General features: G+C 36.2%; 1 protein-coding gene across 1 annotated transcript; it reads left to right on the top strand.

The window, feature by feature from the left end:
* The first annotated feature begins 9,090 nt into the window (after window positions 1-9,090).
* LOC144572955 (glycoside hydrolase family 2 protein) lies at window positions 9,091-14,346 on the top strand. Its single transcript, XM_078322599.1, has 12 exons — window positions 9,091-9,364; window positions 9,737-9,875; window positions 10,154-10,381; window positions 10,487-10,545; window positions 10,728-10,776; window positions 10,880-11,110; window positions 11,582-11,751; window positions 11,868-12,072; window positions 12,144-12,785; window positions 13,023-13,250; window positions 13,326-13,656; window positions 13,755-14,346. The coding sequence occupies exons 1-12, from the start codon at window positions 9,228-9,230 to the stop codon at window positions 14,228-14,230; spliced, it is 2,895 nt and encodes a 964-aa protein (XP_078178725.1). The 5' UTR covers window positions 9,091-9,227; the 3' UTR covers window positions 14,231-14,346.
* Window positions 14,347-15,019: the final 673 nt, after the last annotated feature.

Genomic DNA, 15,019 nt, shown 5'->3' with positions numbered 1-15,019 from the left:
AAACAATTAAAATGTAAAAATAACTAAATTGACCATGTTGTATCATTTTATTATAGAAAATATTGCCAAACAATAAGTATCAGTAAGGTAGAATCTAATTGACCATGTTGTATCAGTAAAATAACATCTTTAATTATACACATAATGAAGAAATTAATTAAAAATTAATCATATTTAAAGAAAGTTATCAAAATAATATTTCACTCCCGTTGCAACGCACGGGCACTTGACTAGTAATAGATAAATCTCAAAACCTTTCGGAGTATGTTATTCTAATAAGACAAAAAAAAATTAGATTCACTATTCTAGCTATTTTAATCCAATCAAACACCGAATAGGTTATTCCAAATAACCTAATTTAAAAATAGCATATTCTTAATCCAACCAAACATACCTTAAATGAGAAAAAAAAAATATAGCAACACAAAAGTAGTCCAATTAGAATCATAACAATAAGATTGTCCGGACGAAGACATATATAATGCGTTATCGCTAAAGGTTTTAAAACTCTAACTCTTTTACATATTTATAACTTAGCATTCATAGTCCATATGATGCGTTTCTTCAAGCTAAATAAGTACAAAGTTTGAAAATTAGCGGAAACTTTCCATATGAGAGCTCAATTTAATGATGCTAATTACTACGGAAAATTAACGACATAGGTCATGTTTGGTTGTGGAGTAAAGTTAAACCGGATTAAATTTCTTACTCCAAGCTAAACCGGAGTAAGTTAATCATGTTTGGTGGAGTAAGCTAAACCACCTCTCTAGATGGTGTAAGTTGCTCCGGTTTAGCTCAAATATTAATCCATCTTAAACCGCCTATGTTACTTCTCGTTTGGCTCCTTAAGCATGGAGTAAGGGGTTTACTCCACCTCTTACTCCACAACCATACATGATCATAGTTCTTAAAAAAAAAAAAATCATACTTGTACAATATTTTCCGAGAGGTTTCTTAAATCGACATTGCACGAATCTCAAAGCAATCAAATTGAAGGCGTGTTGAACATTTGTTAAGCAACGTAGGAATTCTAATTCCATTATCCTTATAACAATACACCTCTTGCTTCTGGCAAACAACCTTAGCCAGTTACTTGCACGCAATATATAACTTATAAGCATAGGATCATGTTTAAATTAGGAATTGCTAGCGCTTTGCGCAACAAATTACGATCATCTCCTTTCTCTTCCAATTAAATATCTTTCTTTTTTCTTTCTCTGTTAACAAAGTTGCTATGCTCCCTCAATTTAATTTTCGAAAACTTGACAGTGACTGCTAAGCGACTGTACTCGTAAATTTATTTTTTCCAATTAAATTTTGGAATGTTCTCAGTTCCATCAAATCGCAAAATACAAACTGCATAAATATTTAAATTCAATATCTGGCTTGAGAATTAAATTTTAAAATTTTCTAATCAAGTCACCTATTCAATTGTACATCAAATTTTATTAGAGTAATTTACAGAACAAATTAATAAAAACATATAGTCAGAACAAATTCAATTGTACATCAATATTTTATAATCAGTTGATGAACTTGAATCAGATCGAAATTTACAGAACAAATTAATAAAAAAAAAGACAATTTTAAAAGTTATATTAATTTATAATAAACAATTTAAAATTTAAGGTGAAACGATAATTTGCGTGTGAGGATCTAAATATTTTTTACAACTTTGAGGATGCTGCGAAAAAAAATGTGACAAAAGGTGTTTAATCTTTAACGGTTGATAAAATTATGGCACATCGCTGCCATCACAGTAAATGTGAATTTCATATTTTGGTCTTTTCTCTCTTGCTAAATATTTATTTGGTTGTACGAACACGAGAGATAAATTTCTATTAAAATACACAATACTATAGAATTATCATTTGAAGAACTAGCAAAGCATATGATTTTTATATAGAAGATCATGGGTTCAAAATTCAGATGAGAGAAATTATTTGTTGTAATAACAAAAGTATGAAATTTGAAGATTAGACCTTTATTTTTCTTTCAAAAAAAAATATCATTGGGAGGTTTTCTTTCTAAGATAAATTTAGAGCAAAATACATAATTCTATAGAATTATTATTTGGAGGTTTTTCTTTCTAGCTAAAATTTAAAGCCCTTTCAACTAAAAAATTGTCAAGCTACGAGGTGTTTACTCCAATTCGTGCATTTAGAATTAGTAAGAATTTTAAATTCTGAATGTTTTATTAAATGAGGAGGGAATTCCAATGATTCTTACTTTTCATACCTCATTATACCTCATCATAGCTTATCATACCTCATATTTTATATTTTCATTTTCAAAGTTCAAATGATTGATTCAAACCGCTCAACATAATGTTTATACTAAAATATGCATGGAGATAAAATTTTATATTTTTTGAAAATTTTTTTACTATTTTTTAAGATAAGTACAAAATTACTGTTTTTGGACCGTTAAAAAAAAGTGATTTTCTATTCATATTAAAAAATAGTAAAAAAATTTCAAAAATTATAAAATTTCACCTCTAATCATATTTAGTATAGATATTATGTTGAACAGTTCGGATCGATAATTTAGACTTTGAAAACGAAGATATAAAATATGAAGTATGATGAGATATGAAATACATGAAGCATTGGAACCTCCTCTTATTGAATTCAGTGCGTAAAATTATATAAATATCTAATTAAATTACTGTAACAATAATTCTTAGTTTGAACAATAATGAGACGACAAATGAGATAATGATAAATTCAAGGCGACGGAGACGACTTTTTATTTAAAGAATCAGACATCATTGCAACGCATCAATAAAAAATAAGAGGAAAAGATTACTAAAAGAAGTCAAAGAGAAATGAGAGGAGAAATATATATGCTGTTGTGAACGATTTAACGAGAAATGAGCTGATTTAATCAATTTAAATAATTTTGGATTTGTTAGACAAAATATTTAGGAACTAATTAATTTAATAAAAAACAATCCGATTTTTTTAAAAATACCCAAAACAAAAAATAAATAATTTAAAATACCCAGGTTTCGGACAAAATTTTAAAAATGCCCAAACCGCCTCAAAATTTGGCGGTCCGGAATTTTAATTCCTAACCGCCCCAAAATTCGGCGGCCCGGAATTAAAATTCCAAACCGCCCATAAATTCGGCGGTCCGGGCCTTTATATACCCCACACTGCAATCTTCTCTCTCCTCACAATTCATTTTCTCAAAATCTCACTCTCTCTCCTCCCCATCCGAATTTCTCCTCTCTTTTCTCCTCTCTTCTTCTCTCTTCTCCCAATTTGCAAGTAAGTCCCTATATTTTTTTAAAATTTCATTTGTAGTGTAATTAGTTATAATTAGTTATAATTATAATTAATTAATTACGGTACCAATTTAGTGGTAATTAGTGTCAATGTAGGTACCAAAATATTTATAATTAGTGATAATTATGGTACCAAAGTTAGTTTTAATTTTATTTTGAATTATTTAGTCCAAAATTTGATCGTAATTAGTGATAATTAGTTATAATTAGGGTTAATTAATTACGGTACCAATTTAGTGGTAATTAGTGTCAATATAGGTACCAAAATATTTATAATTAGTGATAATTATGGTACCAAAGTTAGTTTTAATTGTATTTTGGATTATTTAGTCCAAAATTTGATCATAATTAGTGCTAATTAGTTATAATTAGGGTTAATTAATTACGGTACCAATTTAGTAGTAATTAGTGTCAATGTAGGTACCAAAATATTTATAATTAGTGATAATTATGGTACCAAAGTTAGTTTTAATTGTATTTTGGATTATTTAGTCCAAAATTTGATCGCAATTAGTGTTAATTAGTTATAATTAGGGTTAATTAATTACGGTACCAATTTAGTAGTAATTAGTGTCAATGTAGGTACCAAAATATTTATAATTAGTGATAATTATGGTACCAAAGTTAGTTTTAATTTTATTTTGAATTATTTAGTCCAAAATTTGATCGTAATTAGTGCTAATTAGTTATAATTAGGGTTAATTAATTACGGTACCAATTTAGTGGTAATTAGTGTCAATATAGGTACCAAAATATTTATAATTAGTGATAATTATGGTACCAAAGTTAGTTTTAATTGTATTTTGGATTATTTAGTCCAAAATTTGATGTTAATTAGTGCTAATTAGTTATAATTAGGGTTAATTAATTACGGTACCAATTTAGTAGTAATTAGTGTTAATGTAGGTACCAAAATATTTATAATTAGTGATAATTATGGTACCAAAGTTAGTTTTAATTGTATTTTGGATTATTTAGTCCAAAATTTGATCGCAATTAGTGTTAATTAGTTATAATTAGGGTTAATTAATTACGGTACCAATTTAGTAGTAATTAGTGTCAATGTAGGTACCAAAATATTTATAATTAGTGATGATCCTATTTTGCCCAAATAACAATTTTTTTTCATATTAACGTAATTTAATCAATTGTAGCATGTCTAATTTTTTTCCAAACGTAGGATGGCTAGGGGACGGCCTAGGAGACCACCACCACCCGACCATACTGATGATCCCATTTCCGTGGACAGCACAGAGCATTTTAGTCCATTATTATGGATACCTCATAGTGAGCATCGAGTCTCACTGGCATCCCGAGAGGTACTTGATTACTTTTTCCTTTCTTTTTTGAAAGTTTAAATTTTTGCTAATTGCTCATTTTTTAGGTTTTTATGTTGTTTTCTTTTTTTTTCAACACAGAGTCAGGACCCCCTAGAATGTAAGAATCGGGCATACGGCATGCAGTACTACTCTCTGATGGACCCGTATCTACCAAATTTGGGGTTGTACCATTTGGTCGATATTTTAGAGACGGAGAGTAAGGCTACCAATGCATCCCTCATCCAGGCACTAGTGGAGCGATGGCGCCCCGAGACGCACACATTCCACTTCCAGTTTGGAGAGATGACAGTGACTCTCCAGGATGTGAGTGTCCTTTGGGGTTTGCCCATCCAGGGCGTGCCCGTCGGTGGCATATCAGACTCCACTGATGATAACACGATTAATGCCACCCTCGCAGAGCTGTTGGGAGCGGAGTCAGCTATACGTGATAATGGCGGGAAGTCGAGGTTTCATGTGAAGAAGACGGCACTGCGAGCTCTATTCGCCAATCGAGGTCTGCATTGGGGATCCACAGAGTAGGACATTGAGAGGTACTCATATAAACCATTATATATATTTATTTTGTACTATATTTCATACTAAAAAATGAGGTGCTCCGTAATTTCGACATTATAGATACACACGGGCTTTCGTGATGGATCTATTTGGTTCTGTCATGTTCGCTGATTCGAGCGGTGATTCCATCCCGATTATGTATCTGGAGCTGTTGCGAGACCTTGGGACGTCAAGAAGGTACAACTGGGGTGGGGCTGTCCTAGCACATCTTTACTCCAACTTGTGCCGTGCTTGCAAAGTCAGTATGTTATTGCTGTGTTATTTTGATTATTTAACTTGTCATGTAATTATTTTCTTATTTGAATTATTTAACTTTTTCCTGACGGCTAATATTTTTCAAAATACAGCCTAAAAGTAAGCAGATTTATGGACCGACACTTCTACTGCAGCATTGGTCATGGTCACGTATACCAGTGGCTGTTCCCGTGCCGAATGAGCCCGATGATGCATATCGCCCGGCACTTGGCAAGAAATGGTACGGAGATCACCGCTATGTTAACCAGCCTCACGGAAAGACAGTAGGTATCAGGCTAGTCCGAGGTCAGTTGCAGAGTTTGGGTGACACGCAGGTGAGCTGGACTCCGTACAGTGAGTTATACGATGAGGGGAGGCTGCCGCAGATTGTATCGGATGATGAGGAGATGTGGCTCTACAGGGGTCCGTTGGTTTGCTTCTGGATAGTGGAGCACCACTATCCAGACCGGGTGCTCCGTCAGTTTGGACTTCCTCCACTCATCCCCGCAGATCCAGACATCCCGAGATCTATCATCATGGGACTACACGGGTACGTACAAGTTATGTTTTTCTTGCATTTTGTACTTAATATTAGTTGTTGCCTTTAAATTGAATCTAAAATAATAATTACAGGGTGACCCACGGTAATCATAACGATAGAGATTGGAGTACGTATTACCTGGACCACTACAACAGAGCAGCGAGCATGAGTGAGAACTTGTGGCAGATGTCGGAGGTTGGTGAGATGCAGTTGCAGGGGTCTCCCCTACTGCGATATCAGGCTTGGTACATGCGGGTCGGCATGGCATCTGTGTATCTTGAGGGAGATTACGGCGATTATCTTCGCGCGAAGATCTTCGAGGATGATGGTTATACCCATACAGGCCGAAAAGTTGCTCGCGATGTAAGTAATGCACCTCAAACAATTCATTTTTTCCCTAATGTATTTTTTTCGTCTAACTTTAGTTTTATTTTTTTTAGCTACTACTGGCAATTAAAGGTGCCGGGCATTCAATCGTTTGTCTTGGAAGGCGTGGCTATAGGGCTTTTGGGCACACGATGTTGAACTTGGTTGCCCCTTGCATTGAGGGCCATGGCCATGAGGCCAAGCTAGTCACGATGCTCAGAGACGCCGGAGAGGACATCGATTGGCGCAGAGTACAGAGGGATGAGCCCGATGAGCCCGCTGTTCATGCTAGTCAGATGCCACCGGAGCCCACATCTCAGCCAGAGTGGGACTACCATCGTTGGATATTGAGCATGTCCGGTTGGCACAGCTTCTGGGATGAGCATGGACGTGCAGTTCTTCCCCAGGTATGGCATTTTATATTTTATGTCAAAATAGTTACACTTTTCCCCTTCGGTAAAGTAAGTTAGGTAAAATTTATTAAATTATTGGTATCTTTGCAGGGTCCTACCTACATGCCGACACCGGCTGAGCACCAGGCTGGGTCTCCAGAGATCTAGCCGATGCGGGAGTCTCCGGAGATCCACCCTACGCAGGATGAGAGCTTGACTTTCAGCCTTGCAGATTTTGTTCCAGAGTATCAGTTGGACACAGCCGCCTCCCCGACACCGCGTCAGCCGTATCCGGAGAGGTCTCATGATTGGGAGGCCTCTGGTAGCGGGACTCAGCCTGACTATGGTTCCCAGCTTGCGGCATCCTTGTTCCATACCCCCCCGCCACCGCCAGCTACCCACACCGCCGATGATCCATGAGGTACAACACTCATGATGAGCAGAGAAGCTGAGCCCATGGAGGAGATCACACCAGCTCGCGTGGCGCAGGAAGGAGAAGTACAGTGGAATGATTGGCATCAGGCTCGGGTTTTCACCAGAGAGAACAGGGGCCAACCAGCTGACCGATATACACCTTCGCAGTATCGTTGAGCACTTAGTTTTTTTTGTTTTATTTTTAGTTAGTTTTATTATGTTTTAGAGCTCGTGGGTTTTTTTTTATAGTTTTATTATGTAGTGTTTTATATTTTATTATGTTTTATGTTTGTGTTTTTAGTTAGCTTATTATGTTTTATATTTTAGTTAGCTTATTATGTTTTATATTTTAGTTAGCTTATTATGGTTAGCTTATTATGTTTTATGTTTTATTATGTTTTAGTTTTAGTTTTGGGTTAAACTATGTTTTATGATAGTATTCGTACAATAAAAAAATATTAAACAATTTTGAAAAAAAAACACTAAAAAAATAAGAACACAAAAATACTTCAAAAATAACACTAAAATAAAATAGTACAACAACAAAAATAAGAACAAAAAAACACTAATAAAAATAACCACAAAGTTAAACCCCGGAAGAAAAATTTATCGGTTGGGGGTATTTTTGCGAGCTTATATCTCACGTTTTGTTCAGAAATTCTGAATGAATCTTGGCAGTGCTGTTCTAGGATGTCGAGACTGTATGTCGGTAAATTTTCATGATTTGTGGAGATGTTTTACTAAGAAAACAAGAGGTGCAAAGTTGGACCCTGGAAGAAACATTCATCGGTTGGGGCTATTTTTGCGAGTTTATATCTCACGTTTTGTTCAGAAATTCTGCATGAAACTTGGCAGTGCTGTTCTAGGATGTCGAGATTATATGTCGGTAAATTTTCATGATTTTTGGAGATTTTTTACCAAGGAAACCAGAAGTGCAAAGTTGGACTCCGGATGAAACATTAATCAGTTGGGGCTATTTTTACGAGCTTATATCTCATGTTCTGTTCAGAGATTCTACATGAAACTTGGCAGTGCTGTTCTAGGATGTCGAGACTACATGTCGGTACATTTTCATGATTTTTCAAGCTGTTTTGCTAAGAAAATCAGAGGTACATTTTATTGCAAAAAAATCTGAATATATAAAACAATTTGATATGCAAAAAAAAAAAAAAAAAAAATTCGGGCCGTCGAATTTTGGGGCGGTTAGGAATTAAAATTCCGGACCGCCGAATTTTGAGGCGGTTTGGACATTTTTAAAATTTTGTCCGAAACCTGGGTATTTTAAATTATTTATTTTTTGTTTTGGGTATTTTTAAAAAAATCGGAAAAACAATAGTTCAGGCCGAAATCTTATCTTGAAGGTGCTCTCCAGTTCCGATTTAAAAGGAGAGGAAACGAACCGCTCCCCTTGTCGCATCGACTGGAGATAAAAGATAGTCCAAATCTTCTGAAGTAACTCAAATTTTTTGTTTAAATCCAGACCGTTCGATCATAATCCGGACAATCCTGTCCGAGGTAGAATGCACGATATCTCTTTAATATTCGTGTTAATGCAGATCGGACGGTCTTCATATAAACTCAAAATTTGAGTTACTTTTGTGAAATGATTCAGATAAGGATGCATTACCTATTTACCTCCTTTCTCGTCTTCACTCCCTCTCTTCATATAAACGGTGCCTATTCGGGAATCCGGACAATCCAGTTACTTTTGTACCGCACGGATGGAGTCTATCATTTTACGGTTTGGATTAACTCAAAAACGGTGCCTATTCGGGAATAGCGCAGGAGCCAGTATTATTTGTGCAAAGCTAAAAGAACGGTCCAGATTCAATTACTCCACAGAACAGTACATAATAGCACTCAGAGGATATGATTCCCAGTCCTACTGCCCCGTCCCCACATATGCAATTATGACAACTGACACGCATCACGCTCTTTGCCTCCTGTGATAAAATGGTCCGCTCAAAATCAAGAGCTCTACCTCCGATCATCACATCAGTCTCAGTTCTGATTCCTCTCACTACATCGCCAATTATGGCGCTTTAATGTCGATCAGAGAAGCGTGAATCTTAAGGAAACGCCAGTAGAGAATACAGATGGTGAAGAAGGTGTTAGACTCGGGATGGCTGGCGGCGCGGTCAACGGAGGTGTCGCTCACCGGTGTGCAGTTGACCACCACTCACCCTCCGTCGGGCTCCACCGCCCCTTGGATGGAGGCCTCTGTACCTGGCACGTAAGCATCTACTCCCAGTTTGTCTTTTTCCACATTTGGAGTTTCAGTAATAGTTTTCCATCCCTATTTAGAAAATTTGGCTTCAGTGTATATGCTTGACACATGAACCTATATTCTCTTCTTTAAAGCTCTAGATTAATCACAATCGATGATGTATTTTGAACTGGATGTCCTGGAATAGCATCCAATTAGGGGAGCAAGCTGCCAGAAGTGTACCATACTAATACTAACATTTGCTGTTTACATGCACTGAAATTTCATCAATTCTGTGCTTTGTTGATATATTTTTCATTTTTTTTAATTGATTGATGCTGATAACTATATAGAACCGATTGTTTGTGATAATGTCTTCTTGTTGCTTTTCAAATTCAGTGTTTTGGGAACCCTCGTGAAGAACAAACTTGTGCCTGATCCTTTCTACGGGCTAAACAATGAAGCAATAATTGACATTGCGGATTCTGGGAGAGAATACTACACATTTTGGTTCTTCACATCCTTTGAATATGCACTGGTATGGCATATCGTACAATGTACCTTGTTTTAATTGTGATGAGATTATACAATAAGCAGTGCAGTATCAGGTGGTACTGGCACATTTACCCACTGAACTTCTCTATGCTATGCAATTGGAATCAATAACCCTAAAATTCGCAATGGAGGCTTAAGTTTCTGTTTAAACCCCACAACAAAACACTAACAAATATCAGTAATGCTATTTGGCCTCAATACTTGGGTATTTTTGTTTGGTTTTCTGTAATGTTTATTGTCATATGTTATTTTACTTTTCAGTCGGCGAACCAGCATGTGGATCTCAACTTCCGTGCAATTAATTATTCAGCGGATGTATATTTGAACGGGCATAAGCAGACACTCCCCAAAGGGATGTTTCGCAGACACACCCTTGATATTACTGATATTCTCAATCCTAGTGGGAAAAATCTCCTTGCAGTCGTAGTTTATCCTCCTGATCATCCTGGTACAATCCCGGCAGAAGGAGGCCAGGGTGGTGATCACGAGGTCAGTTCTGTTTGCTCCTTTTGTATATTGTTTTGGATTGAGGCTGAAGGTTGTAAGTTAGAGTAATCTAAATTGTTAATGATGGTTTAATTTGGTTAATGTCAGATAGGAAAAGATGTTGCTACTCAGTATGTTGAAGGATGGGATTGGATGTGCCCGATTAGGTAAGTTTTACCACCATCGTGATATTTTATATTTCTGTATTTTTGGAACTTAAATTGAGGTGTTTCATGCAAGTCTCTGACTGGTTTGAAGGGATAATGGTTTTGTTCTTACTTTCTAGCTATGTTGTGCTTCATTTAATCAGACAAGAGTTGTTATATTACTCCAATTTCTTTCTTTACAGGGACAGGAATACTGGAATCTGGGATGAAGTTTCCATTACTGTAACTGGGGTGAGCATTGTAGATATAATCTTTCACTATGAAAGTAATTCTTCTAATGTAATCCATCTGTTTGTTTATTTTTTCTTTTGACTTTCTATTTTGATTGGCACAGCCAGTGAAGATAATTGATCCCCACCTGGTATCGAGTTTCTTTGATGACTTCAGAAGGTCATACCTACATACAACAGTTGAATTGCAGAACAAGAGCTCATGGGTTGCAGAGTGCACAGTCACACTACAGGTCACAACTGAACTAGAGGGGAACATCTGCTTAGTTGAGCACCTTCAGAATAGTGTGTTAACTATTCCTGCAAAATCAGATATTGAGTATACTTTTCCTCCTGTAAGTATGATTATTTATAAACAGTAACTAAATATAAGGTTCTGCCAGTTGAGTAAAAACTTCAGCTAGTACATGTGGTAGCCCTGATTGATATGGTATTGTCATAATAATATTATATCAATCATTTGTTAGTGCTTAAATGGGATTTTGTTGGTAAAAATTGTACAGCTAACCTCAATCTAAGTTATCATTTGGGGAGAAAAATCTCTGTGAATACAAAATAAGCCTGGAGTACCAGTAAGGAAATTGAAGTTCATAAAAAGTGCCTTGTAGCACTTCACGTTGTGTATTGGTTTCCTTGGATGAGATATACCATATTGAACTGAGTACATCTGTACTGTACAGGTTATAGAAGGATTCCTTCACCAGCTAATGCTAACTATATTAATATTAGTCTTGGAATTTGAACTCAGTTTTTATGACAATTTTACTCATTTATTTAGTAATTTCCGTTTATATTGTTGTGCATAGCTCTTCTTCTACAAACCGAATCTGTGGTGGCCAAATGGGATGGGAAAACAATCTTTATACAATGTTGAAATAAGTGTTGATGTAAAGGGATTTGGCGAGTCTGATTCATGGAGCCATTACTTTGGATTCCGTAAAATTGAGAGTACAATTGATAGTAACACTGGTGGAAGGTTTGTTATTTACTTTCTTCTTGTGGTGAAACTGACCAATACTATGATCAACTAGCCAACAAAAAAGAAAGTTATACCAACAAAAATTTAAGGTGTGTCATTTTCCTTGTGTATAGGTTGTTCAAAGTGAATGGACAGCCTGTATTCATTCGAGGGGGAAACTGGATATTATCAGATGGGTTATTGCGGCTTACAAAGAAACGATACATGACTGACATTAAGTTTCATGCTGATATGAATTTCAACATGTTACGATGCTGGGGTGGCGGTTTAGCAGAGAGGCCCGACTTCTACCATTATTGCGATCTCTATGGCTTGTTGGTAAGTTGAACATTAAAATGTTTATGCTTTTGTACTATTAGTTTCTTGAAAAAAAAATCAATTCCATGCAGGTATGGCAAGAGTTCTGGATAACTGGAGATGTAGATGGCCGAGGCATTCCAGTTTCAAATCCTGATGGTCCATTAGACCATGATTTGTTCCTTCTATGTGCAAGAGACACCATTAAATTGCTCAGAAATCATGCCAGCCTGGCACTCTGGGTTGGTGGAAATGAGCAGGTCCCTCCATATGATATAAACACTGCATTGAAGAGCTACCTGAAACTGCATCCCCTTTTTACAAACGAAAATACAACTGACTCAACTGATCCAAGTAAGTACATGGATGGGACCCGCTCCTATGTCCAAGGATCAATGTGGGATGGGTTTGCAGATGGAAAGGGGGATTTCACAGATGGGCCTTATGAAATCCAAAACCCGGAAGATTTTTTCAAGGATACTTTCTACAAGTATGGTTTTAATCCTGAGGTGGGTAATGTTGGTATGCCGGTTTCTGCCACAATTAAGGCTACAATGCCACCTGAGGGATGGTCAATACCAATTTTCAAAAAGAAGTGTAATGGATATGTTGAAGAGATACCAAACCCGATATGGGAATACCACAAGTACATTCCCTATTCAAAGCCCGGTAAGGTGCATGACCAGATTTTGATGTATGGCTATCCGAAGAATCTTGATGACTTCTGCGAGAAGGTAAGTTAATAGTAAATACTCCTTAAAACCTATAAAAGGAAAAAAAAAATCACACTCTAATAGAAAGGTTCTTATCAGTAAAGGTTAATACATACCCCATAGTACCATACGGTCCATACCCAGTCTTACTAAATTTTTAATGCAACCTGACGGATGTTTGCTCTCAGCACCTTTTATTGGGACCTGTGGAGGTTGAAATGGAGCGTGCTTTCTTTAACTAAACTCTTTATTTTGTAGGCACAACTCGTAAATTATATACAGTATAGAGCTCTTCTTGAGGGATGGACTTCTCGAATGTGGACCAAGTACACGGGTGTGCTAATTTGGAAGACCCAAAACCCATGGACCGGACTCCGAGGCCAGTTCTATGACCACCTTCATGATCAAACAGCTGGTTTCTATGGCTGCCGTTGTGCGGCTGAACCTGTTCATGTACAACTTAATCTGGCAACTTACTTCATAGAGGTACTTGTTCATGGAAACTAGAAAATCGGTCGATCAGGAAATAATGAATATGTTTACAGAAAACTGTCTTTGTAGGTTGTGAATACAACTGCTGATGAACTCTCAGACATGGCAGTTGAAATTTCGGTGTGGGACTTGGATGGTGCATGTCCCTATTACAAGGTTACAGAGAAAATGTCAGTCCCACCAAAGAAGGTGGAGCAAGTTGTAGAGATGAAGTATCCAAACTCGAAGAATGCAAAGCCGGTATATTTCCTACTTTTAAAACTCTTCAGAGTGTCTGACACAGCAATAGTTTCTAGGAACTTCTATTGGTTACGTCTCTCTGGAGAAGATTATACATTGCTCGAGGAGTATAGGACGAAGAAAGTTCCCTTGAAGATTACTTCTGATGTTCTCGTTTCAGGTTAATTAAGCTTAAATGACCTATATTCTGTTCCAGTTCGTTTGTGTAGCTCGATCAGATGCTAAATTATTCCATCTTTTCGTAAAACTGCATTTCAGGTTCCAAATACAAGGTAAAAATGATCTTGGAGAACAGCTCCACGAACTTGAACTCTAAAGTCCTAGTCTTAAACAACATTGATGACAAGGACGACAGCAATCTGTGCAATTTCAATCAGGCACCGTTAGCTGAAGATTTTACAAAACAAATGAATAAGCCATCTCCTTGGAGAAATATCTTTGGAGGCGGTGTTATCTCAAGCACTCGAAACCGTCTCAAAATATCTACGATAAATGGAACTGACACAGGAGTTGCATTTTTCCTCCATTTATCAGTTCATGGTGCAAAGAAAGATCATGGAAATAATGGCTATGAGGATACAAGAATACTTCCTGTGCATTACTCTGATAATTATTTCTCAATTATACCAGGTGAAACAATGAAAGTCGACCTCTCCTTTGAGGCGCCCGAGGGAGTTGTTCCTCGTGTCCTTCTCACTGGTTGGAACTATTCTGAGAAGCATACTATTCTGTAATGAGACATGTTAGTTGTTTATTGAGGCAATGTTTCATAAGTCATTAACTGAGTGGTGTTGTATATAGTAAGAAGTTAAATTTCTTGTTAATAAAATTAATTATTATCTCAGCTGAATTTCTTGTGTTAAGGCTAATGATCAGCATTTTGTCATAACTGGTAAGCTAATGATCAGCAGGCGGGGCTTGTACCCACATGCATCTTGTCAGTACCTTAAACTTGTATGAACCACATCAAGCAGTGGTTTTACCCAGAGAAAGACCAGTATAGAATTTATAGTAACCTTTTTTTCAACATAGAAAAGCAGCGTTGTATTATGGCTGCTATTTATTATACAACAAAATTTAAAGATTTAAGCCTACGGGCCTTTGCTGCTAATTTGTTTTTAAAGATTTGAGTGAGGCTATGGTACTATGCATAGAGTGGATTGATCCGCACTACGGATCAATATTTTTGTTTTCAAAATTTTAAGGATCGATTCAAACTTTTAACATGGTTTTCATATATTAATATGTTTGTAAACTAAATTTTATATATTTTTTTATTATTTTACTATATTTTTATATGAGTAGAAAACCACTGATTTTGGATGATCTAGAATTTTCAGATTAAGTGCTTGTCTACCCATTTAAAAAATAGTAAAAAAAAATTAAAAAAATATAAAATTTAGTTTACAAGTACATATTCATATAGATACCATGTTGAAATGTTCGGATCGACTGTTAAAGCTTTCAAACCGGAGATTTGAATACATAGCACAAACCAATATTATGCACTATGTTCACAAAAT

Source organism: Carex rostrata, chromosome 21 (genome assembly GCF_964058835.1).
Source record: "Carex rostrata chromosome 21, lpCarRost1.2, whole genome shotgun sequence".
Classification (NCBI taxonomy): domain Eukaryota; kingdom Viridiplantae; phylum Streptophyta; class Magnoliopsida; order Poales; family Cyperaceae; genus Carex; species Carex rostrata.
This window is presented reverse-complemented; position numbering and strand designations above follow the sequence as displayed.

Excerpts from the sequence above, each read along its gene's own strand:
- LOC144572955 (XM_078322599.1), top strand. The coding sequence starts at position 9,228 with ATGGTGAAGAAGGTGTTAGACTCGGGATGGCTGGCGGCGCGGTCAACG. Across the intron at positions 9,876-10,153 it reads CATCCTTTGAATATGCACTG|TCGGCGAACCAGCATGTGGA; the intron begins GTATGGCATATC and ends TTTACTTTTCAG. Across the intron at positions 11,111-11,581 it reads TTGAGTATACTTTTCCTCCT|CTCTTCTTCTACAAACCGAA; the intron begins GTAAGTATGATT and ends TGTTGTGCATAG.